Here is a 26,922-nt window from a genome sequence, read left to right as displayed (position 1 = left end):
GCGATTGCAGACGACAATTAAAATATTCTAAATGCCACAAAATACATTTTTAAAACATTAGTTGCTGTCAATAATTATTATTGCTTTGAATTATATTCATCACCAAAAGTTAAAAATCAAGAAAGGTAAATTAATTAGCAAAATAATAGATCCAGTTGTATATGATAGGTTGACGCATTCACGTGTCAAGCATTGCTCGAGAACTCTAGCTTCGAATTTGCACACGATAGCTACGCATTCGATGCTAGAGTGCGTTGCTATTGTTTTTCGGTCGGACAGCGTTGCAATTTTTTGCCTTTTGGACAGTCTAAAATTTTGCTGAAGTGTAATTTTAGCAACATTTTTGATGCAGTCGCCTGTCGTGATCGGCTGTGTTTACTTCTTAACTTCCATTGCTTTACACAGTGTTATGCTTCAGCGAATCCGACTAGATTTTGAATACAATGGTCTCTAATGTGAAGCTATCGGTGAGCAAAATCTTGGCTAGACTTCTTGAGCAAGTCAGCGATATCGCTGGGAAGTTGAGATTTCTTCAACTTGCAAATTAAAAGCGACGGGCGATGCATCGCAAAATTTAGGCGATTGCCCATCGCTTTTCAAAAGCGTTTAATCGCAATTGCTTGGCGATCGAGTATAAATTCAGCTTTAGACTATCAACTATAAATAGCCGGGATTATGCACTTTCAGTTCCACACTCGTTTGAATGGGAATTATTTTGCCTACTTTCCACCTGTTTGGGGAGCACATTTCTTCAATATTTTGACAAGTTATAGTTGACATCAAAATGTTCCATTCTATTAATTGTTTGGCAATTATAATAATGCATTTTGCCACGATGTTGACAAATAGTAGTATGTCCATGCGTCCAGACCAAAGACTACTAAATTGTGTTTTTGATCGCAAAAATGATACTAAGATTGTGTTTTCCTCCAGTGTAAAACTTTGTGTAGTCAATGTCCATAATGCTGTTCAGGATCTTATGAAATCAGGAGATTCTGTTTCTTCTGTGGCGTTCTTGAAGAGGCAGCCAGTGGCAGTGACCATAATTTTCCATAAAATGTGATTCCCGGAAAAAAATGAAAGTTAAAAAAAAAAAGTTTTTTTTTCAAAAGCTGGATAAAGTTGTACGTTTTCACTGTTGCTTCTATTGAACAGTCAGGAACATATTGAATGCAATGGCATTGCTAGCTGTTCAATAGTTCTTGAAGCAATTTAGTAATACCGGTACATCTGTATCCAGCTTTGAAAAAACCCTCAGAATTAACTATTTTTTTAACTTTGCAGTGTTTTTGGGAGAAATCTTTGGCTTCTAAACTTGCATTTTCCTCCAGTGCTTAACTCTGTGTAATCATTGTCCGTAACGCTGTTCAGGATATATGAAATCAGGTGGCGCTCTTGAAGAGGCAGCCAGTGTTAAGATTGAAAAAAATATCAGAATTTATAATTTTTTTTGGGGCGGGTCGCGTTTTTTGTCTTCTAAAATTGTGTTTTTCTCCAGTGCTTAACTTTGTGTATTCAATGTCTATAACGCTGTTCAGGATCTTATGAAATCAAGAGATTCTATTTCATCTGCGGCGTTCTTGAAGAGGCAGCCAATCTTAAGATTTTTTCAAGTTCAAGTTCTTTACAGTTACACACCCCAGGTGGGGAAAATAAACCGGATGTGTGCTTTTTTGCTCACTTATTTAGATTTCATGTAGACATGCTTTGAAGGCTGTAGGGTCGGTTTGTTGATTCAAAAAGCATCACCGGGGGCAACTCTTGTGGATTCTATATTATACTAATATTGCACATGTAATACTATCATGATTTACCTGATTCTCATTCACAGAACCATGGCTGAAGCAGTGAAGGTAATCGTGCGGTGTCGCCCTCTAAATGAACGAGAAAAGAATCTGAAATGCAAGACGGTGGTGAAAATGGACGGTGGACGAGGATTTTGTGCAATTAGCAAGCCTGCCTCCAAAGATCCTCCAAAGTCGTTCACATTTGATGGTGCCTACTTTGTAGATTCAACAACGGAAACTATTTATGCTGATATTGCCTATCCACTTGTTGATGTGAGTACATGTACATTGTATACGTAAAAAAAGAAAAAGCATTCGAAGATGGCAGGGAATCAATTTTTTGCAATGATTCTCATGAACATGGTTTGCGAGAATCAAAATTACACATGATAATTAAGTTTCGGCAATCAGTTGACAGGGCCTAGATTTCGTCTTGGTTTGCGAGAATCAAAATCCATCCTAGTTACTGCACTTACAGTATGATACAATGATAGAGGTTGATTCTCGCAACCGAATCTTACGAGAATCGGTTCTGTGATTCTTGTCGATATCTAGGCCCTGATTGATTCTCACTTGATTCTTGCTAGATGAGTTTGTGTAAAGGAGACGATCCTGTATCTTGTTGATGTTAAATCTAAACACATTACATCCAGATCCGAGTCCCCATTTCTCTTTCATTGGCGATTGTGCCCGACTCCTCCATGGATGTAATGTTGCTATAGGGGGATCGCTACACCTCCTCTACAGCGAGTCTGTTACCTTCCCATCATTTAAGAATACCGGTACCCATTTATACACCTGGGTGGAGAGGAGTATTCGAGATAAAGTGCCTTACGCAAGGGCACAACAATGGCGTCGCTGGGGCTCGAACCCGCAACCTTCCGATTATGAGTCGGAGCTCGTTCCGCTCGGCCACTTTGAGAATGCCAACATAAAAAAAAATTTTTTCCTTCTTTTAAATTAGGGTGTATTGGAAGGCTACAATGGAACTATATTTGCATACGGCCAAACAGGGTGTGGTAAATCCTTCAGTATGCAGGGCATCACCGACCCACCCACCCAACGTGGAATCATTCCCCGTGCATTTGAGCACATATTTGAGACCATTCAGGTGACGGAAAATGTCAAATATTTAGTACGAGCATCCTATCTGGAGATTTACAACGAAGATGTCCGGGACCTTCTGGGGAAAGATCACAAGGTGAAACTGGAGCTGAAAGAACATCCTGACAGAGGTGTATATGTTAAAGGTGTGTATGGTTTACACTTGTTTAACAATGGTAAACAGGCTTATAAGTACTCATGCTTTTTTTTACCCCAAGGTTGCCCGGTTTTTACTCCTGTGTGTCCACTATTTTACACTACAACCTATAGGACCAGGAGCCATCTTTGGGACCAGCCAGGGTTCGAATTCAGTCAATTTTTTTGCATCGCAGTTTGTGCTATGCAAAACACATGTTTGCATAGCAGTATAGCCCTTTTAGCTATGCATTTTGGAAAAGTGCATAGCAGTTGATGGAAATTGCATCGCATTTTGCGATGCGATACCGTCGAATTCGATCGCTGGGACCAGCATACTTAATATAAGACCTGACAGTAAAATGGGTCAAAATTAGGGTGGCCGAAAACCAGGCCAAAGGAGGATGCATATATTACAACTTTTGGTAAATTTTGTCCCGCTATTTCGAGCCAGACCTGGTATGCCTCTGGACATCTGTGTCAATTTCTATTATTTATGATTGTTTTTTAAATTGAACTCGACACACAAGTGAGTTAGTATTGTTGAGAAGCACATCACAAATGTTAATACCAGGAAATATTTTCAGCAATTCCGAGTTTTCAATCTACATGTATATTTATGCATATCTGAACCACAGCTATGTTTACATTTACATCTATTCAGGGTTGTAGCTACGCCGGGCGCTGCCGGGCGGGGCCGACCGGCACCCGGCACCAAAAACAAACAAAATAAATAAATAATTTTTTTTTTTTTTTTAATTTTTTTTTTTTTTTAATAAATGATTTTTTCATCATAAGAAGAGCAAAAAAAAATTTTTAGTGGGGTGATACCCCTTAAGCGGGCCCCTGGACCCCGGCCGTAAGTCTGAGAGCTCCACGCGCTCACGCTCGCTCGGCCATAATAATTTGCCACCTGGCATAGAAATTGGCCTAGCTACAACCCTGCATCTATTTCATATGCTTTTCCAAACCACAGGCATGTGTATTTTTCCCTCTGTCTTGTGCATATCTGAATCACACACTTATTTTTGTCGCAAATAGACATACATTTACATTTTTCAGCAAATTTAATCCAATCCATCAAGTTCTAATTCACAATTTTCCAAACATGTTTTTTTCAGACTTGACCATGCATTCTGTACATAACGTGAGAGAATGTGAAAAAGTGATGGAATTAGGTTGGAAGAATCGTTCTGTCGGAGCAACTCTGATGAATGCAGACTCGTCACGTTCACATTCCATCTTTACGATACACATTGAGATGTGTGAAGCGGACCCTAGTGTTGATGGGGAAGATAAAATCAAAGCTGGCAAACTCAATCTGGTGGATTTGGCTGGTAGTGAAAGACAAGCAAAAACAGGTAAGGGAGCAAACCAAAAGATGGATGATGCATTATCAACACAGCTAGTTTTGTTATAAATAAAGCTGACCTCACTCTGTAATGAAAATGGATCCACTGTACTGGCCATCAATGTTTTTACAGAAAGTTACAACCAGTGTCTTAGCTAGCCATCCGTCTGGCCATCATTTTAGATGGGGAGTTTGCTCCTGGGACGGGCAAAATTAATGCCTTTGACAGATGCTACATTATAATTGTAGGTGTTTAGAAAGTCTATTGACCTTTTTAGTAGACCAGGTTTGCCAAACAAGGCTATAGCAGCACATATTTGAACCCCCAATGGGCTGTAGAAGTCTGGTAAATGTTTTAAAGGTCAAATTGGGACAGGCAAATTTATTCAAATGACGGGCAAACCTGAATTTCTAGCTAAGACCCTGGTTACAACAGTTGTAATTTACTGTCTATATGAACCCTAACACCCATAATTACTACGAAATACCACAAGCAAAACCACCAGGCTTTGATGTAATGATGCAATCACCTTAAGTCATATATACTCACAGAATCACTGGCCGAGCCAGCGAAACCCTTAAGATATTTTAGATCATGTCATGAAACATTTTGGTATGAATTGCTACCATTTATAAACTGAAACACAGGTGACTCCAACTCTATCATAACTTCATGCTTTCTCCCTCTGTAACACAGTGTTTGTGTAAGCAGTCAATGATTTTGTTTTTCAAACCATGAAGTACATTTGCAGAATTTCATATGTTTTTTAGGTGCCACTGGTGATCGACTTAAAGAAGCAACCAAAATCAACTTGTCGCTGTCAGCTTTGGGTAACGTCATCTCGGCTCTTGTTGATGGTAAATCTAAACACATTCCATACAGAGATTCCAAGCTTACTCGGTTACTACAAGACTCACTTGGTACGTATCATATTCTTTTTTTGAAATTATTATTATTATTAATCTTTCTTTTTAGATCACAATATTTTACTTAAATATGGATCACTGTGGATTCAAGGGAATGATTAATGACTAGTTCATGAGTTACCCAAGTATTTACATTAAAATTAATACTAACTAATATCAATAGCATTAAGTGGTTGAAAGCAAATCTTCCAAAATAGTAATAAATGATCAAGCACATCAGATTTCAATTTCATGTGTAACTGAAGTTTAAACTAGCCTACATATGGCTGATGTTTTTAGACCAACTAACCATATATAACTTCTCATTGTTAGCATGCTGAAGACAAATAGTTAGAAATATGGTTTTCCGATAATGCGGTTAAAAACGGGCAAATTGAAAAGTTTGATTTTTGAATTTTTGAGTAAGAAGTAGTAGGGCTTGTTATCAAACAAAAGTAGTATAATTCAAGAAAGTGTTTGCAGACAAATAATGAAACCATAGTATCCTTGTGAAATCTGTCATTTGACTATTATTTCCTTTCAAGGTGGCAACACCAAAACATTAATGGTTGCCTGTTTGTCTCCTGCTGACAACAACTATGATGAGACCCTGAGTACTCTACGGTACGCCAACCGTGCCAAGAACATCAAGAATAAGCCCAAGATTAATGAAGATCCCAAAGACGCTCTTCTTAGACAATATCAGGATGAGATCAAGAAGCTGAAGGCTATGTTAATGGGAGAGATTCCCATTCCTGAAGGAGGTCTTGATGGTAAGTTGTAAACATGTCATCAACATGATTCTTGTGGAGAGTTGACATCCTTGCTTCAATTTTTCTAAAAATCACAGCATCTTTGTGAAGTGATATTGACATCATGTTTGTCTGGTTAAGTTGAAAAGATGTTACTAAGTTGCTGCACAAACTACCTTGTGAAACTTTCTGCATTTTAATACGCTGTACATCAAGGATCCATTTTTGCTGGACCATGAAATAGTACCAGCCTATAATAGTGTATGTTACTAGCTTACTAGTTGAAAAAAAATGAGTCAAAAGTAGAACTCAAAGGCATTACGATGAAACTTATAATGTGCAGCAACTTGTAAAAAGATGCTGAGAGTTTTGAGAAAATTGTGGTATCGTGTCAAAAGTAAACCGTCATCAGATGTGTACATTGTTGTATTTAATAAAGCCCAGTAGAGTCAATTTTCAACAGAAAAGTAGATTTGCATGAGAAACCTTTAAATCAACATATTAACTGATTCCTTGTGTTTTGAATGTCATTTTGATGCAAAGTTTTATTGTGCTTTATGTCAGCCAGTAAAGTAACTTTCATACAAAAGCTTTGATATATAACTAAAAAATTATCAGACTAATCAGATTGTAACATGTTTTCTACCCTGGCCCATTACCCAAACATTATTCTTATTCTCATCAGTTTACCTAAAATAATAATAGACTAATCGCATGAATTATAACCCATATGCCCGCCCTTATGAAGGATTGACCCTTATTTAACAATTGAACCCTAACATGTAAAAGTAATTACATTTTAGAGACAGATGTTTGTTTTAGTGCAAAGGAAGCCTTTTCATTATTTTTTTTTTTTTCGTGCATTTTGTTTGCTTTTTTGCATTTGTACCTGTTTGTATGCCATTTTAAATATTGACTGGGTTTGCTCATTCCTCTAATATTCTCTCCTTATTAAGACTTAGGAGGTATAAATTGTAAGTATATCAGTAGCTGTGGTGAACTATAGATGTATATGTGTGTATATTATTCAAACAAAAAGATATATTAACAATTCTCTTGACTATACAACTAATATACTATTATAGTTATGATTTTGATCTTCCATTATAACCATGATTCTTGGTGATCTTAACTAGGGCTGTGTAACAAGTTTGACCATTCGGTCGCTCCAAATGAGAATTTAATGGAGACATACTATTCTGAACTGAAGTAATAATTCACTGCCGTAGTGCACATTATCAACCACTGGTTACTGGTTCAAGCCTGTTCCGAATTTTGATATGCTATAGGCTTTGTGTTGTGATCATCTCGATCAGTGGTTCGTAACAAAGAAAGCGTGAGCCAGTTGACCTATCAACAGTCATATTCTAAAATGCACTACGACAGGGAATAACTTAGGCTTTGCCATTGCAGTATTTTAACTTCATCATCCTGCTAGCTGCTGCAAGCCAGAAAAAACTAAAAGAAGCACAGTCCTGGTTATGATGACTAACTTTAAACTTTTGAAATAACATACTAATTGTTTTCTACATTTGCTGTGAGTGTGAGACCTCTGAAGATCCTTACCCACCTTCCACTGATCTTAATAAGAACACTCTGAAATTTGTCATTGACATCAATTTTTGTTTGAGGCCTTTCAAAACAAAAATTGTAAAGAGAATAACAAATGTAAAGATATTCTGGAAGCAATGTCATTGATGACTTATTTAATTGTAAGCATCTCATAGACATGTCATGTGATTTGCCATTTAAATTTCATTGTGTTCTTTCAACTAGGCATGATGCGCTCACAAGAGTTGTTGGTTTATGCATGTAAAGGGGGGTCAACAGTTCAACAGGGAATTATGAGGTAGTACATGTGCAAGTAGGATGCAAATTTGAATGTTGCAAGACGAGATAATGAACAGGGTTTAAGTTTGGCTGTTGCAAATTAGATAATGAACAGGATGCAAGTTTATACTAACATAAAGAAGGGAAAGAATAAAATTTTACCATGGCATAAACCTTTTCTCTCTCTTTGACTCAACACAATAATTGTGATTGCATTATGTATATTTAATTTTGATATACCAGTGTACAATATAAGTTAACATATCTGTATTTCAACATAATCTATAAAACTACCTGCTTGTAAATTAATGTAGCCATCCCAATTTCATGATCATCTGACCACCTTTATGAAACTAACTAATTCAGGAATGCGAGTGTGTTTGAAAACTGATGTGTTCTTAACAATCTTAACAATATCAAAACTTTTGAATTACACTGTAAATAAAGTGAGTATATGGTGCAGAATTATTGTTGGCTGTGTATTCAGGAAATGGCTTTTGCATGATCAAATTTCATGTGCTTGTGTAAATGAAAATATGGCTTCAACATAACTACAGCCAGTTACTGTGATAATTAATTCAACAGACACAGATTCAGGAGAAGGGGTAGATGAGGCACTAGCCAGCCCCCCCCTGCTCTCCACTCACACCTCCTTTGCAAATTCTTCCAATTTGAGCCTCTTAGCCCCCAATAATTTGACTGTTTTTCATAATGCTGGATCTGCTCCTGATTCAAGGTATACCAAAAGAGCTTACAACCAAAGACAACAGACTCCTCCATGTTTATGTGTCACTCATGGAGGGCAAAATATGTACCTCCGGGGTTCATCATGTACCCATAAAACTTTGATTTAAAGAGTGTGCTTGTGTGCATCGTACATGTGCCGATAATGGGTGCTATTGATAGCAAATGCAAGAGCTAACACTATTTTTGACCCCAAGTGTGGCAAAACAATATGGCGGATTTGGCACGGTGCAATTCTGAGGCAGTGCTCTTTTGGTTTAATCTCTTTGGTTTTAACAGAAAGCTTGTTTGGAAATTCCATTACTGCTATTAGAGATGCTACTTACTCGTGTACATTGAAGGGGAGTGTTTCACCTCAAAATGTTAGCATTGGATCACATGAAATGAATGATAAATCCAAGCAACGGAAAAATTGAAACGAACTCATAGAAATGATTTGTTTACTTGGTTCAGTGATAACTTGATTGAGTATGGGTTCACAAAGGGTCCAGTTTAGGATTCATTTAGATTTCACTTAAAACATTTCCTCCTACAAACAAAAGGACTGGGATTCTAGCACACACAGTTTGGTTTAATTTTTGCTAAAATACTATAGATATATGTATGGCCTGATGAAGGAAAATGATGCCAAATTTATAATTGAAATTACACGTCTTTTTTTTTCATGCGACCCCATACCCCTGAATAAGTTTTAGGTTATTTTTCAGACAATATTTTAACCTATGTCTTCAGCATTACCTTCATGTAGGCCTACATGTAGGCATGTACAGACTTAGCATAATATCAAGACTGGGATGATAAAGCTTACGGAAAGCTGTATAATCCCTCAATAGAGTCCTGATTATAGGCTAATTTGGTGTAGGCTTACATGCAGGATAGTCTATCTGCTTTCTTTCTTGTGTGTTTTGAAACCATCACATATAATGAACTATTGCAGATTTTAAAGGCATCCACCCTAAAGAAGACATGGGATCCCAATGTCTTCTGTACCCCGTAAAGAAGATTTTCCCATGTCTTCTTTAGGGATGGTGCCAAAAATGTCTGGAAACACAAGGGAAAAAAAAGCCAGCAGTACACACAGTATCATGCTCAAGAGTTCTTGTTCATGTCTGTGATTATCAGTTGCATATTTTGTTTTAGAATCTAATTAATTACTAATTGGTCATTGATTATCGGCTATCATTTGTTTCCCACACACCAACTCAATTGCTGCTTGACAATTAGCAGCATGCTAAGTTAAGACTGCGATCATGATCTCTTGAAGCATGATACTGGATATACTAGCCCTGCTGGCATCTTTTTTCTTCTTTTTCTCTTTTTTTCTTTTGATTTGTCTTATGATTTACAAGGTCAGGGGTATCACTGATGTCTTCTTTAGGGGAATACTCAAAAAATTTCTGAAGAGCCCAATATGCAACAATATTCAAAGCTGTTGATAACCTTGCACCATGATTGAATGACTTGTAATCCATATACTTCATCGTACCATGTTATACTATTAACTCATTTTACAGTGGCAGCATTAGTTGGAAAGGCAGGTATACCAGCACTAGCAGCACCAGCACAGGCAGCACTAGCACAAGCAGTACCAACACAAGCAGCACTAGCAGCTCCTGCAGCAGCAACAACAGATAATAGAACAGCAGTAATTACACCACAGTCTAATGAAGAGGCTGAAACACTTAGACTGGTTAGTTCAATATCTATGTTACAGTGTTGACATTCATGCAGTAGGAAGTGTACTAGAGATGCTGAGTGGAACAAAAAACAAACAAACAAGATCACTGAAAGTTATTATACTTAGTTCTCTGGGTTTATAGGATGAACAAATTTAAATCTTTCCCCAGAGTAGCTAGCCAGTGCACATGAACATTGAAAAAACAAAACCAGTGCATCTGGCTGGATTCGAATCGGGTACCTTCTTAATACTAACACAACACTCTAACCAACTAAGCTAAAGAGGCACGCTGGTATCAGAACTGCATATTTATAACAAATACACAAAGTCACATAAGTTATTATAATTGGTTCTCTGGGTTAATAGGATGAACAAATTTTAATCTTTCCCCAGAGTAGCCAGTGCACATGAAGGTGTCACATTTGATGTCTCTGCTATTTAGTCTTGACAAAGTCAGTTAGATATACAGGTTGCCATCCATTAAATACTTGTAGGTTGATTTCATAATTTAGGATACTCTCAATTTGGACATTATCGGAATCATTCAGTTCTTTTCAAAATTCACACACATCTTTTACCTTCTTCTAATCATTGGTTCAGTATAAAAGCACGAAACTTTCAAGATTTTTTCAAGATACACTGCCCCTTGTCTACAAGAGTCTCAAAGTGTCCTGTCCCTTTGCCCAATGATGTGTGAGTAGAGTACCCCTTATCTAATGGTGGCTCTGAAAAGAGTCAGTTATTCTGTGGAAACTTGTTAACACAAAATACCTAATAATACAAAATGTTGGTGAAGTCCCAATGTATAATATAATGACCTGGTAACACAAACTCCAAGGCACCTGCAATTTTATATTAATGTGGTTCCACTGTAATAGGTCCCCCCTTTCCTACTGAAGATTTGGTGATTCTGAAAAGAACCGTTCAAGCAACTTTGTTTGTTTGTTTGTTTTATTTCTTCTTTTGCCTGGGTTACTCATTCAGTGGATGTTTTAAGGTATCCTCTGTTCTTCCATGAGGCCCAGGGGTCACATAAAAATATACATTAAAATACATCAAAATAATGAAACAAAATATTTAAATACATAGGATATATAAGCATACACAATCATGAATTTAAAATGGGGAAACTAACCCATATTTTACATATTATAAAATACATATTATAAAATACATAACCAACACAGCGCATCAAATTTAACTACAAATTGTTTTTATCAAAGATAAAATTAAGAATTCAGAATTTTTTTCAAGAAAGAAATTTCAGATTTCCATTATACTTGCCAAAATACAGCATAAAAGACATGTTTTGGAAACTAAATAATTTACACAGTTTAAGATTTATGACACAATAGAATTTACATAACAAGAAAATTCATCATTTAGTATTTGAATTAAATAAACATATTTCTCAAATTATAAAACAATCAAGATTTTTAACACACTAAAATTGATACAGTAAGAAATTTCATCAGCATTTCAATTTTATATACACATTTGAAAACTAAAATTTTGATTGCAACATTGGCCAAATAAGCCTAAGGCCATGTTCACACAATTTTTTAAAAAAAGGTTTGCTACTTAATTACACAAATGGTCATATTACACTATTAAAGGAGGTTTTCGTGATCCTAGCATCCTCTTTTTATGACATTTTTCAGTAGATATCCACGAAAAAAGCTTATTTTCAAAATTTCAGTTGATTCCGATTTTGCGTTTGCGAGTTATGCATGATTATGTGTTTTACACTGCTCCATAGACAATGTGTTGTAATTTCGTTCTGGTGCACCAGAACGAAATTCAAATTTGGCGATATTTTTGCTAAACGAATTAATCTGCAAGAAATAATTGGTACATAAACATTATGTAGCCAGAGGTATCCAGTGGTGTAAAAATCTCAACTTTTTTTAAGGAAAAGTGGGGGGATGAGGCTGTGGATCACGAAATGCCCCTTTAAATATTGCTAATATTATTACACACTTAAACTGCCTCTTGTTCAGTGAAAGTTTGGTGGCTTTGAAAAGAAATCATGGAAATGATATTGCAAGAAGCATTCTATAAGTGCTGATGTTTTTGGGTTTTTTTTACCCACTGTGCTTCCGTAATACTAACTGAATGATTTTTAATTTGATTTCTTAAGGAATATGAAGCCAAGATCATTGAGATGGAGGCCAGATATCAGGAAGAGCAATCTTCTAAAGCCAAGATGCAGCAAGATATGGATGCACTTAAGATGTTCTATGAGTCTAAATTATCTGATGTAGATAGCAAGCGCATACCTAAAGGTATGTACCTCAATATACAGGGTGTATCAAAATTAAGTATACAGTTTAAAAAATGCCGCTAGATTAAAAAGTATGAGGTCTGTGGTCAAAATTCTCTAGTTGATAACTTAATCAACATCTTGTCCTCCTATAGCTTAAAAATCACTGGCGTGTGACCAATAATAAGGATTTGGTGGCTACTTTTGTGAACCGAGCACAAAAAGTAAACCCTAGCATAAGGAGATAAGTTGCCCAAAGTTGTAAGGAGATAGTTGCCCAGATTTACCAAAAGTCACGTGATATGTAACTCACACATGCACAGGATTGGAACCCTAACAATGAGGACAAATGATCTGTACACCTGCATGCTTCTCTTGGCTGCACAACAATAACAAGCACCGGGCATTTAAACCCAGTTGACTTCGCGCAACTACTTTTTGTACTCGGCTCACAAAAGCAGCCACCAAATCCTTATTAATGGTCACACACCAGTGATTTTTCAGCTGTAGGAGGACAAGATGATAATTAAGTTATCAACTAGAGAATTTTGACCAAAGACCTCATACTTTTTAATCTAGCGGCATTTTACAAACTGTATACTTAATTTTGATACACCCTGTAGTAGGCATGGTCATATTCTTGTGTGTCAGACCATAGAAATAATTTTACTTTTCTGGGAACTAACAAGCCAATTTGAACAAATATCAGAAATTTTCTTGGAGTCAAACAGTTTGTCTAACATACTAGGGATACATTAAGCTTTTCTGGCTACAAAAATAGCCTTTTGATGCACTAATATGAGCATTAGACAATACAAAATTACAATTGCACATGGAAATTGGTGGCAAATGTAATAATTTTTTGCATTTTACAAGTCATCCCAATTATTTTTTGCCACTTATGATGTTTGGGAATGACGTTCCTGAGTTGTTCTATGCCCTGGTGAAGCAAAGCACTTACAACCTTCTTGCACCCAGCCATATTGTTACACTGCATTCATGAATGATTCTCATTCCCATTTGCTCTGTTTCATGGACCTATGCTGCACAGTTTGCGAGAATCAAAAACAATCAGAGTCACTTCACTTACTGCATGATTCAATATAAGAAGTTGACTCTTGCAAAAAATGTTGCGAGAATCGATTCTGTGATTCTCATCGAATTTGAGGCCTTGCTGCAACTTTGCCTCAGGCTCCCACTAGGACCTTTTAGTGGGGTAAAATCAAAAATATGAGATACTAGCCTCACTTAGCTCACTCTTTGCTTTGTTATTATAGTGCTAATTAATGTTCCTACAAACTACAAAGAAAAAGTCCTTACTAGGGAGATAATAACTTTGACTTGACACATCTCTTATTTCAGCTGCAGATAAATCAGTGACAGATGTCCAACAGGATGAGGTTATGAGTGTATCATCAGACCAGGACCATAGGGAGACGGTACAAGCAGAGATCAAATCTGAGCAGGCCAAACCAGCAGCAGATGATGAAGGTGTCGCAGCACCAAGATCATCACCAACAATGGCAAGGAAAGAAGGAAGACCAGTACTTGACCAAGAAGAGGCTATGAAAAGGTTGGTTTGGCTGGGTTTTTTTATTAGCACATTCTTCTTGGCATGCTCTTTTTTTTTAAATGCAAGTGGTAGATAAACATGTCGTTTGCTGACACCGTCTGGTGTCAACAGCGCCCCCACATGCCAGTTATTGGGGCTGAAGACGTCCAAGAGAATTCTGGAAGAAAGCTTCCTCTCGGTAAGCAATCAAAGTTTGTGAGAAATAAGAAAAAGGTAATCATGTTGTTTGCTTATCTTATACTTTTGTACATTGATGATTTATACTTGTACTTATGATGGGACCAAGCATTGACCGGATAAGTGAAAAATCTGGATAAGTGAATTACATGTGATTCTGCATTTAACGTCTGAAGTGCTAACAAAAATGAAACAGCAAAGGTTACTCAAAATAGGGTAATAACACGGAAATATGGTATTTGAGTTATGTATGCCACATAGTTATGTCCTTCTAAATGCTTCAGTGCATGAAATCAAGTTCTCAAAACATGAAAAACATGTTTTTCTATGAAGATCACATGTCCGGATAACAGTGATCCATATAAAAGGTGTCCGGATAAGAGCCTTTATGATTTATATCTGAGAAAGGAAAATGCAATAATACCCATATGTGACATGATCTGATCCAATCAGACTAAAGTCTGCAATAATGAAATTGAGGAGCAAAAATAAGGAGCAAAAAACATATAAAAACAATGGACTTTATGACAATGGACTTTTATAAAGTTTGTAACTTTGCAACTAAGTATGCACAACATGATACCACAATATTCACAAAGTTCTGGCTAGACCGAGTTGTGGGGTCCTTGGGTCCTTTTACGGAGTAAAACCATGAGGGACCCTGTATTTTTCAAATTTTGAAGACTACAGGGTCTACCTGGATCCCATAATAGACTGAAAACTTGATAACTATGTCAGAATTTGTGTCCACATACCTAAAGCAATTATTTGGGACCCCATATAGTTTGCAGAAGACGGTCCCCATTATATTTAGATCTAGCAAGAACTCTGTTAGTCTTGACTAACACTTTTTTAATACATTTATGACTTTATTGTTTCTGAATGTATACATTTATTGTACGTAGGATTTCATTTTCAAAGATCTTTCAAATTTGTTTCATTTCAGGTTACAAGCTTTGGAGCATGAGATGGTGGGTGGTGAGCGTGCTACAGACTCAGACCTCAAGGAAAAGAGACGTAAAAAACTGAAACATTCGGAGATGCGTAAGCTGCAACTGGCTAAAGCTATTGCCAAGATGGACGATGAAGGAATTATGATTAACATTTATAGTAATATTGAAGAAGAATTAAAAGTTAAAAACCAGTTACTTGAAAAGGAAAAAGAAAAGGTATGTCATTAATGAGTTTTGTGTGTAAGAAATAATGTTTGTCAGTTTCTTTCATTAGACATGATAGCATAAGATAATGCTAAGATGTCAAAACATTATTTCTAGATCTATACATCTTTGCTTCTGCGGAGAAAACCTTAAATAATGTGTGTTTCAATTAAACATATGTGACCCCACTTCACCTCATCAAAATTCAGATTTTGGTATCAGGTGAAAGCTTATTATTTTTCTTATAACCCCAGTGCAGGGAAAAAACTTCATTTTGACATTTGTGAGGGCAGCCAGGCAATTCTGCTAAGACCTGCTAGATGGAGCACCGTGACAATCACATGCTAAAGAATACATCCAAAGATAAACATTTTGAGGGTCACCAAGGCAAAGGCATGGGGCACCCAAGGCAATTGACTTTGGTGCCTGCGGTTATTTTTTCCCCTGCCAGTGACATGTGAGGCCTGAAAAGAAGACCCATGTTAGGAATGATATACCGTATTCATTCCAATAAGCGTCCAGGGCGCTTAACAAAGTCATTTTGCATGGGCGCTTATTTTTTACCTGGTTTACCTAATTTTTTCATAAGGGGCGTTTATTAGAGGCAAATTGATGTAGGTTATAAAAGGGTCCTGAGACGATCTAGTAGCTTTTCTGATGCAGAAAATGTATTGCAAGTGAACACAGGACTTGTAGTCCTCCAGCTATTTCCCTGTATTGACGTCTGTCTGTCACTTCAACATTAATGGTACTCTTTGGCAAATTGAAAATACCCTGGGTGGGCGCTTATTGGGGCATGGGCGCTTATTGGAATGAATACGGTAGTTAACATTACGAGCTGGCATTATGATGAGAAAAGTATAGGGTCCCAACTCTGGGAATTAAAATGCTCACATTTAATGTCTATAATCTAATCTAATCTAATCTAATGGACCTACTCTCTATGAGTGGCATTATTTCACATAGTTATTACTAACTGGATGAATGACAATCATCACAATCACTTTCAATGTCATCTTTTCTTACAGGTGCGAGCTGCTGAGTGTGAAATAAGTGATTTGAACTCTGAGTTTGAGTTTGAACGTATTGACTATCTTGACACGATACGAAAACAGGAGAAACAACTCAAGCTGTTCCAACAGATTCTAGATAAAGTAAGCAATAAAACCAGGTAGTATGCGCCGTGCATTCTCTAAATTCAGTAAATTTCCATCGTCAACTGTGTAATTGAATGGGATTATTTTGAAATTTTAAAACGCTTGAAATATCACAGACAAATAGGCCTATGTTAATAAATAATATAAATACAAGCTAAAACCGTTGGTGTTCGATAATGAACCCCACAAAACTAACCGAGTATATGGAAAATGCCATACGGCCGGGCAGTTTCACAAGTTGCCGGCTCTATCATGCCACTTGCCGCCTGGAATAAAACTGTGAATTAGACCTATTTCATTTAATAATCCTGACCCAATATCAAGATTTAAGTTGCACAAAAAATTTGCGATGAGGTTTTAATACATATCAAAAGGGTTTTTGCACAACATTGATTGTGAAGAATCTTTTTCAGTGTAATTTAATGATCTAGTAAATCTTTGTTTATTTATCTAGGCTGGATAACAAATGTAAACCTAAAGCAAGAAAAAGTTTTTACATTTTGTTATTTGATAAAGCAAAATTTAGTGCAGTGAGACTTTATAAAAAGTGGGTTTTTTCCCCATTTCATGATTCAAATACCACCCATATTCAATGCAAGTTTCTTTAACACAAAATGAATGATGTATACTAATTTGTGATGCAATCAAGCTAAATGAGTCTGTCGATTTTTTCAATTTCTATATCATTACATGAGCCATTCTCAGAGATTTATTTTGCTGAAAATCCTATCATAATTAGACTTACTGTTCCAGAGATATGACCATTTTAGTGTTACTCAGAGCAATAAAATACAAAGGAAGATGAATACTACTATTGGCTATATCTTGGGGTCAATATTTCCAACATCCGACTCATTTTGCTTGATCCCATCTCAAAATTGTTTTTTTTTTTTCTTTTAATAGCTCAAATCTGGCACACAGTGTTTGATAACATCATATAAAGTGACAACACATAAGCCTTTGCGGGTAGACCCAAGGTCATGGCAATGTGCACATTGTTACTGTGCATTTGAAAGCCGTGCCAAAGTGCGCAGTAACAATGCACACCTCGGCGTGACAACATCACAGGTCTACCCGCAAAGGCTTATGGGATTTACCAAAAAGGTGAAAAGTCACATATTACTGTCTTGTATTCCTACCATTTCAGGTGCACCCATGCTTACGACGGGATTGTAACTATTATAACATGGATAAAATCAAAGCAGAGAGTGTATGGGATGAAGAAGACGGTCTATGGCAGTTACCTAATCTAGTAGTATCTCAGACCAAGCTACCAGGAAACATTATGCCAGGTGGTCGACCCCCACCCCAAGGACGTATGGTCAATGGTTATGGTCCTGCAGGTAATGGCGGTGGACATCAGATTGGACCTAGCTCTATGGATTCACAGGAAGAGGACAGGTATCTACAGGTGGGTATTGCCAATAAGAACATGGTGTTTATTTGACACAACGAGGGTTGAGAGCCAGAAAGCCTCAACTCACTATCACCTGCTCCCACAAAATGAGCATAAAGTCGCAATGGCATTATAGAAGATACAGTCCATTAATCATGACAAAATTCAATAGAAGGCATTGTGGAGGAAGTATTGATTTTTGAAGGCCAAAGCAAGGAGCCAACTTTATGCTCATTTTATGAGAGCTGGTCAAAGTGAGTTACGGCTTTCTGGTTCTGAACCCTCGATAATAGAGTGGATCAAGGAATTTAAGAAGGGAAGTGAAAACTTCAAATGAGCACTTGTCTGTCATATTAGGTCATTGGGGAAGCCAAATTTGTGTACCTTGTGTATTGTTTCAGCAAAAGCAAAAACTATGATGATTAAGCATTCAAATTGTGCACATGTGTACAGAACCTAGCAATCACCATCAGCAGGGGGGTCATTTTTTTGCCACATGAGTATTAATTTTTCTGAGTTCTTTGATTGGGGCCCCATTCCCATGCTGCCGCTGATCATGGAGTGAAACATTGTATTGTGTAGTATACATTCCCCCTTTTAAATTCCTTGGGATCAACATTTGCATTGTATTATAGCATGTTTGTTTACATGTACTTGTTTTTATTATAATATTATTTTACTTTGCTCTGGTTCATGAGTATCTTTTTCTGATTCAAGTGCACATTAATCACATTTTTGAATTAGGCAAATTGGCACATCTTCAGAAATTAAAAAGTTCTTTTCCAAGAAAAACATAAAACCTTTGTTAAAATAAAAAGAAGTTTCAAATTATATTGTGTCATATAATTTTGTCAAAAAGTAATGCTATTTGTAATATAACATAACAATACATTCCAAATGATAGATGTGAAGTTAATTGTACAATATTGCAGTGTATTTCATGTTTTAGTATACCTTATTTTTCTAACCAATAAGACTTATTAAATTGTTGATAGTAACATGATTGAGACTAGTCCTGGTTTAAGGATGTGACATGTTTAGAAGCTTGATGGATTTCTGTATTGTGATATGAAGATAACAATTTAACCAGCCTTAATGATGTCATAACAAAATAAACAGTTTCCAGGCCTTGCCGTTTGAGGCGAGCGATCGCTCTCGCTCGCCACCGCTCGCCCAAACTCAATTTCTAGCGAGTGATTTTAATCTCGCCAAAGACACTAAATATCGCTCGCTGCGAATCGCCCAAAATAATCCAATATCAATTTACATGTAAGTTTCAGCACTTCAGTGTATCCTGTATCCGATCTACCGTAATAAGTTACCCTTAAACCCTGGATACGAAAGAAAGGTTGTGAAGCTTTGTGAACAGTGTGTAATATTGTTTCATATTAGTATATATGAATAATTTTTCAGACCTAGCGAGTGATTCGATTAAAATGTAGAGAGTGATTCGAACACTCGCCTAGCATCATGCTAGCGAGTGATTGACCACTCGCCTTTAAAATCTAGACGGCAAGGCCTGAGTTTCCTTATTTAAATAGTGTAAAAGACAGATTGAAGTAACATGCTAAATTTGGTGTCTCATTGATAGATAGAATTGTGCTGTTCCATTTAAAATCCACACTCCCCCTGTGGAAGATTTTGGAAATATCTTCCACAGGGGAGTATGAATTTCAAATAGAATGAACACATTAGGTCTCCATTTGAATTTCATACACCCTCTGAGAAAGATTCAATCTGAATCTTCCATTGAGGGAGGGTGTGTTTCAAATGGAGCTGCCTAATGTGTTAATTCCATTTGAAATTCATACTCCCCCTGTGGAAGATATTTCCAAAATCTTCACAGGTGCAGTGTGGATTTTAATTGGAATAGCCCATTGTTCTTTTTCTTTGCATGTTTCCATGTTTTTTCCATCCTGCATCATATTTTTTTTCTTTCTTGTGTGTGTTTGCATGACCTTTGACCTTAACAGAAACTGAATCGTGCCAGTCATGAACAGGCTGTGGATTATTTCAAACCCAAACGAGCCAATAAACTTTTGAATAAGACTGATTCTAACAAGAATGTGATAGGTGAGTGTGAGGGTTAGATGCCCAGAAAAAATGACCAGAGGTATTGTGACCCTTATTCGCTGACAGTGTCAATATGAATGAAGTACTGTATTCCCCTGCTTAAGAAACTTTGCATAAAATATTTTAATATTGCAGGATATTGTAACACTATCACAGCACACCAAACCAAGCATGGCTGCTGTTTATAGTCCATGCATGAGTGTGTTGCAATTATTTCTTATTTTAATTGAAATGATCAAATTATACAGATCATAGATAATTTTTTATTTATTTTTTTTTATTTATAACATTCGGCCGAAGCCAGGCTAATGATATATACCCCAGTATATTTTGGGTTGGAAATGGGATATAACATCATGTTAAGTCAGTGCATGTGTAATCAAGAAGACATGAATTGTCACAAACGAATATTTATTATCTCGCCAAAGCAGGTGAGATTTGTGGTTTTAAAAAAAAACGCCTTGTGTTCCTTGAAATCAAAGTGCAACCTTTCTTCCATCAAACGGTTCTGTCATCAAATGTAAGAATTTAATTCAAATTCAAATTCAAAAATTATGGCAGCTCCTTATAAATTACAATACCCATTAGAATAAGCATAGCCTTACAGGTGCTTCAAACACTGCATATTCATTGTACATCAAACTACCGTGCTTGTGTCTTATAGTTATAGGAGAATGCAAGATCAATCATGCGTAGTTTGAAGGTTAGGGCCCCTGAGGAAAAGATTTAAAATCAGGACAAACTAAGATGACCATGCATGGTTGATGTTATATTCACACAAGCAAGTAGAAAACAAACGTGAATTTTTCGTGGCTCATCTGAGCATCACTTCTTCAGCACTGATGGATTGCTGGTACTTGGTAAAGTTAACTCAATCAATAAGGCGAGATGTTGTGGGTTCAAACCCTGGCTGTGGGTAGAACCTTGGCAGTGGTTGTGCCTGTGCGTAGCACACTATAAATCTCTGAGCTTTTTTTAATCATTTCTTCTTACTCCATGATTAAATATTTCCAATCAATGGGATTTTTCCTCTCGAATAACTGAGCAAGCAAATTGTCTGACAAGTAATGTTATATCATTTTTTGGGGGGGGGGTGATTGCAGAATGCCAAATAGCCTTTGTCTTCTTGCTAACATATACGCATGAATTCTCAGGGAGTAGATGTAACCATGTATGCCACCCTCTGTAGCTCACTTAACACACCAAATAAATATTTTTCCCTTTTAATAATTGATATGCTACCCTCTGGCTCTCTTCCTTTTAAATTAATTAAGTTACCACCCTTTTCACAGACGATTCAAAAATATGCTAAACTTATTGGGTATTATATCAAAATCACAACAGTTTAATTCAATAAAAGTAGCCAGTTTATGAACACATTACAGCTTTCAACCAAAGCAATCTTATGACACAGATTTGGTTAATTTCACACCCCTACACTGTTTGTCACAGCATGGCATGTTTTTGTTATAAATATGTAACAATTCTCCCAATTACTTAGATAGAACAAATTGATAACAGTGCATGGCTAATTGTGCATGGCCTGACTTTATAATTATTATATTTATTGTTATATTTCTACAATGTAAAATGGTATTTCTTTAACATAGGTGGACTAATATTGTCAACCAGTCACTAAGGCGACGAAAAAAAAGAAACCCTGTTCTACGGGCGGACGGACCTTTCAAGTAGGGTCGGTCGGTCAGCTTTTTTTTTTTTTTGAAAAAGACACAAAAAAGTCACCAATATCTGTAAATAATTTGCAATTTGAGAAAATACAAAGAAAAAAAAATTGTTCCTGAAATGTCCAAAATTTGGGTTGGCATTTTTTTCCCAATTTGTTCAAAATCTGGGTCGGTCTGGCCCGTAGAACATGGTTTTCTTTTTTTTGTCGCCTAACCAATATTATAGAGCTGTTGCAATGTTGTTAGTAATGGGTTACTTACTGCACCTCACTGCATGCATTATTCCTAATATTCAGCCATTTTAAAATATGTTGAACTGATCTGTAAGATAAAAACTTGAGAGTTGTAATTGGTATTTTATGTAACCACATCAAAAAAGATGGTTAATTGGTTATATTTTAAGAATTTTAATTAATGTTGGCTGCAAACTAAGTACTATTGAGCCATGGGATCAAATATATGAACAGACCTTTGTTAAAAGAGTCTTTATTAAATTTTTATACGAGTCAAATTTGAAACTTATGTTCTAACCGTTTTCTTTCACAGATCATTCCCCGATAGGACCTCCAGCTAGCTTGTCATCTGTGGACTTCACAGCAGCTGCAGTGCATGGACAATTAGGACCTAACGATGTTCCGATGCGTAAACCCACAAGGCTCACATCTCTTGCTCCGGTTGGTAAACAGAAGAAAAGCAAGAAGAAATCGCACAACGCTTTAGAACCTCTATGAGTGCTATGAATATCGAGCATCGAATTGGATCAGATTATATTTTATTTTATATAGTGCTAGCTTTAATTTATTCATTGTGACTTTTTATAGACAAAAATTATGTTTTTAAACTGCTCACGTTTGTTTTCGTTTCCACGTCTGACTTTTTGATGTGTAACTAACTTGAAATTGTGTATATTTGACGGTTGGATAGGAACGAAAACGAATGGGGTAAATTTATATATATGTGCAAAACGAAATCTTATGTGCAAGTTGTGAACTTACCGTCCATTTGTAAATGTATCAGAAAGAAATCTTATGCATTGTTCATATGAATATGATATTTTTATTTATTATGAGATTAGAAATGTTGGTAGGGTGTATGTGATATAATATATGGCGATAGAGAAATATTACATATACTGATGTAGCTTAACAGGGGTGTCCAGTCTGTATTCTATGGTCTGTGTTACCTACTAAGGGGAAGTAATAATCAAGGAGTTTTTGAAATTAATCACCTACTTGGATTTTCTAAGTAGTGTTATCAAAATGTAAGCATCTCACATTCATCAGGAGATATGTTTTACCAAATCCTTACAAAGCTTAGTCCTTGTATAGCATACGCACAACGGTAAGCGCGCACATTGTACCTTGTGCAAGCGCTAGACGGTTATCAGTATGCTTACCTTATAAAAGGATTGGCAAAACAGTAGTTTTTCACACAGATAGATTTTCAGTGAACATCTGCAAATAACTTCTGAGAAAGATTTTTGAGGTTTTCGAGCCAGATGGCGCTATCTGCAATAGCTGCCCTGTAGACATTTTTATAAATTCTGCATTTTATATTGTTTACATCTAAAAATATAACATCTGGGAGCTATTGTAGATAGGGCCTACTCGCACTAACCCATCGGTTTTGTAACTGTTGCTGCTGGTAACCTTTTGAGGTACACATTAATTTATTTGTGGAAGCAAACGATTCTTGTCATATTCCATTCTAAGAAAAAGATCAATTGAAACTTGGGCTGTCTGATGACATTTGACCCCTGTTACATGTATGTAGCATCAAGGCAAGCATTGTTGCATACAATTAAAAGGCTGGACATTCCTAATTTGGATCATACATCGAAATTTGGCGAGTAATGGTGACTAAGAGAGGATTTTTTTACAACGAAAATATAGAAATGTGCTAAAAAAAGAAAAAGGGGTATTGATTGTCAGAGATAAGTATGTTTAGGTGAAGAGATGCGAATCTGCTGTACTGTAATGATCAAGTCTGTTAGTTAATATAATGCATAGTGTCCGAGTGCTGAACACTGAGTTGTCAGGCAGAATTTTAGTACACATTCCTGTATTTATCAATTAATGTTTAATTTTGTCTGTCACTTTACATGGTCCTGGGTAGGCTGCCACCCAAATCTGCTATTATAGAGCAATTTGATCTGCACATCATTTACATTGAATGTTTTCTTTTGTGGTTATACTCTTCTACAGGTGTGCTTGTACTGTGTATGAGTTTGTTTTCACAAATTTGTTAAATGTTCTTTGCTCCCACCAATAGTGTCGCCACTTCTATACAAGAGAAAAATCTCAAATATATTCTTGCAAAAAATAGTTGAAGCATTTTTGAATAATAGTTGGTAACCTACAGGTAAATTAAGTAATTCTTGGTCAAGCTTAAATATTATGAACGGTAGTGGCTCTGCACGGTACAGAAGAAAGCATACTCGTGTCTTACATTATGTACACGCTTAGTACACTACATGGACACAACACATATTCCAGCTTGGCCAAGAATTACTTAATTTACCTGTAGGTATCACAATTAATTTGGACCTGGGGGTTGCCAAGCATTATTTTGAGTCTTTGAATTAAAGATGCTCTGATTTCACTCAAAAGCATTTTGAGGGCCATGGACTCAAAATAACAATTGGTAATCCACCCTTTTAATTTTAATTTTAATTTAGCAGGTGCAAGTTAAATTAGTTGAGATACCAAGGTGACCAACATTTAATAACAATGCCTTATGAAATCCAATTTATTGAAATCTTGTCTAGTCTATTAGTAAGGATGCTGCTACCATTCTCTGATTTTGGTGCAGGACTATGGCTTTCAGCCCTGACCAATTACAGAGGTGTAAGTCTTCCGAAATTCCCGAATTCGAAATGTGGCCAAAATAAAAAAATTAGGAATAAAAAAAAAAAAAAAATTAATTTTTTTTTTTTTTTAATTTATTTTTTTTTTTTTTTTATTTTTTTACATTTCCGGGATTATATGATGATAATTTGTCATAAAAAGAGCACAAAAATTTTTTGAGGGGGGTGATACCCTGCAGCCTATTCCCCGGACAAGCCCTGTGCACTTCCAGAAATTTGGCGAGGTGCTCGCCTTTGGCTCGCATGTTTTTCAGGGAGTGGATCGTTACCTCGCTTACACGTCTGCAATTAATTGCCAATGATGTAACTGGCAAAAAGAATCTAAGCTTAGGATCCTCTCATAAAATGAAACTCAAATTCTGTATTGCTCTTGAATCAGAAAGAGTTACCCATCATAAGTCACAGAACCCACTGGGAACTGGCATGAGAATTGCGAGTTGTAAACCTGATTTATTTATTTTTTGTCCAAATTTCTGCACATTCTTTCTGGACCATTACCAGTTGGTGATATAACATGTTAGAACTAGTATTGACCCGGACTTATTTCATTCACTTAAATGTGGTGATTACATATACTAAGTCAATGATATGGCAGGAACAATTGAAACAGGTTTCAATGCATGAAAATTCTTTCCACTAAACTTGCAGTCGATTTCAAGCTCAGTTTATCAAGTATTGAATTTTATAAAATGAAATAAAAGATCATTGCTAATAACCAAGAAAATTTTAAAACTTTCAACGGAAACTGAAGGCAAATAAATAAATATTTACCTGCTAATATTTTTGGTAACTAAACTCGGTATGAGCCTACATAGCCATCATTGCTAATCTTGAAGCAGGCTTCTGGACATAATATAGTAAACAAAATGTGTATATAATTGGTGTACTACTATAGGTATTAGGTCATGGTTTAGTATAGATACCCATTGCTAAGAGCTAATAGACTTGACGTGTGCTTAGTATTTACGAAGTCTTTATTTTAGGCCTGACCTGCACACTTTGTCATACTTGCCAAAGTTAGTGTTTGGTTAAAAGAGCAGATCAGTTATTAACATCTTTTTCAATTTTCCTTAATGTTGAAGTGCCAACCAAATATTCTTTAAATATTTACTGTAAATTAATATCCTAGAACTGAATAGCTGATGAAGCTTGTGAATTGGATGCATTAGCACCTTTATGGGTGTGCCATGGTATGCCCGATTTCTCTCTCAACAAGTAATTAACAGGTTTTAATTAGTAATTAAAGGTCCAGCAGACAATTGCAGTGCTTAGAAATGTAGAGAAGTAAGCTAACTTGCCAAGAGTCTGTTTTTAGCCAAATCTGATATTGAGGAGAGTTGCCCGCCCAATCATGACCACCACTTGGTGACACTTTCTCATTGTTGTAGTACTACTGATGAAGATTTACGCTGGGAAAGTGATTTCAGTACTTGCCAATGGTCAATGATGTACATAGGCTTGATATTTATTGCTTCCATATGTAGTACTAGTGTTTTGTGTGTGTGGCTATTATTTCTCTGTAAACTTACTGGTTTGCAATATAAAGTATTTGTTTCTCACCTTGCGTTCAACTTTTCCGTCCTATGTTTTATCTGTATTCCAAATTATGTTACCTTATTGCTGTATTCCAAATGTTATCGTATTTTTTCTTGCTCAAAAAGAATACTGGGTTTCAATGTAAAACTAGTTGTATGTTATAGTCAACATGCAACACTCGGCATTGATATAGACACTGTGGACCCTGATTGGGACCATATGCCTTTGTGAGTACACCTGAGAACTCGATGTCATGTCGATGCACACATCGTTTATCGAACATCGTTACTTACATGCAAGTCAGGTGAATAATAGTTACTAATTGTTGAACATTTTAGAAGCACAAACCAGTTGATACAGTTAGAGAATAAAAGATAGGATTTTGTCTTTTGCCTATCCAATATCGTGTCATAATGGATGGGCTAGCCAATATTTTGAGTAGTGGATGCTGGCGCACACTACGATAAAAATATTGGCCACCCCATCCATTATGACACGATATTGGATAGGCAAAAGACAAAATCCTATCTTTTATTCTCATTCTTATTCAGTTTTAATGAAATTTTTGCGAGAAAAACTGCCTTTTTTCAGAAAAAAATAACGTTACTTTTGTGAGGACATCCCCGTTGTTTTAAATGAACGAAACCATCACGAACATCCAAGCCGCCAAATCGCGTTTTAGTTCTCGCCGACGCGTATTACGCGAACGCATTATCGCACGGTCATTTAGGAGCAATAAGCGTGCCGCTATG

General features: G+C 36.3%; 1 protein-coding gene across 2 annotated transcripts in view; it reads left to right on the top strand.

Annotated features, from left to right (window-relative positions):
• LOC140165644 (osmotic avoidance abnormal protein 3-like) overlaps window positions 1-24,568 on the top strand; it is a 28,752-nt gene extending 4,184 nt beyond the window's left edge. Inside the window, exons 2-14 of one of the 2 annotated variants that reach the window (XM_072188938.1) lie at window positions 1,832-2,060; window positions 2,752-3,037; window positions 4,148-4,387; window positions 5,149-5,298; window positions 5,829-6,056; window positions 10,124-10,299; window positions 12,428-12,572; window positions 13,913-14,123; window positions 15,247-15,469; window positions 16,486-16,611; window positions 17,762-18,025; window positions 19,984-20,083; window positions 22,315-24,568. In XM_072188938.1, the coding sequence (XP_072045039.1) occupies window positions 1,836-2,060; window positions 2,752-3,037; window positions 4,148-4,387; window positions 5,149-5,298; window positions 5,829-6,056; window positions 10,124-10,299; window positions 12,428-12,572; window positions 13,913-14,123; window positions 15,247-15,469; window positions 16,486-16,611; window positions 17,762-18,025; window positions 19,984-20,083; window positions 22,315-22,499 (2,559 nt within the window). In that variant the 5' untranslated portion in view covers window positions 1,832-1,835 and the 3' untranslated portion in view covers window positions 22,500-24,568. The remainder of the gene's footprint in view (window positions 1-1,831; window positions 2,061-2,751; window positions 3,038-4,147; window positions 4,388-5,148; window positions 5,299-5,828; window positions 6,057-10,123; window positions 10,300-12,427; window positions 12,573-13,912; window positions 14,124-15,246; window positions 15,470-16,485; window positions 16,612-17,761; window positions 18,026-19,983; window positions 20,084-22,314) is intronic. The other variant, XM_072188939.1, reaches the window with a different exon arrangement.
• The last annotated feature ends 2,354 nt before the right edge of the window (window positions 24,569-26,922 follow it).

The sequence above is a fragment of the Amphiura filiformis genome, chromosome 12 (assembly GCF_039555335.1).
Source record: "Amphiura filiformis chromosome 12, Afil_fr2py, whole genome shotgun sequence".
NCBI classification, from domain to species: Eukaryota; Metazoa; Echinodermata; class Ophiuroidea; order Amphilepidida; family Amphiuridae; genus Amphiura; species Amphiura filiformis.
This window is presented reverse-complemented; position numbering and strand designations above follow the sequence as displayed.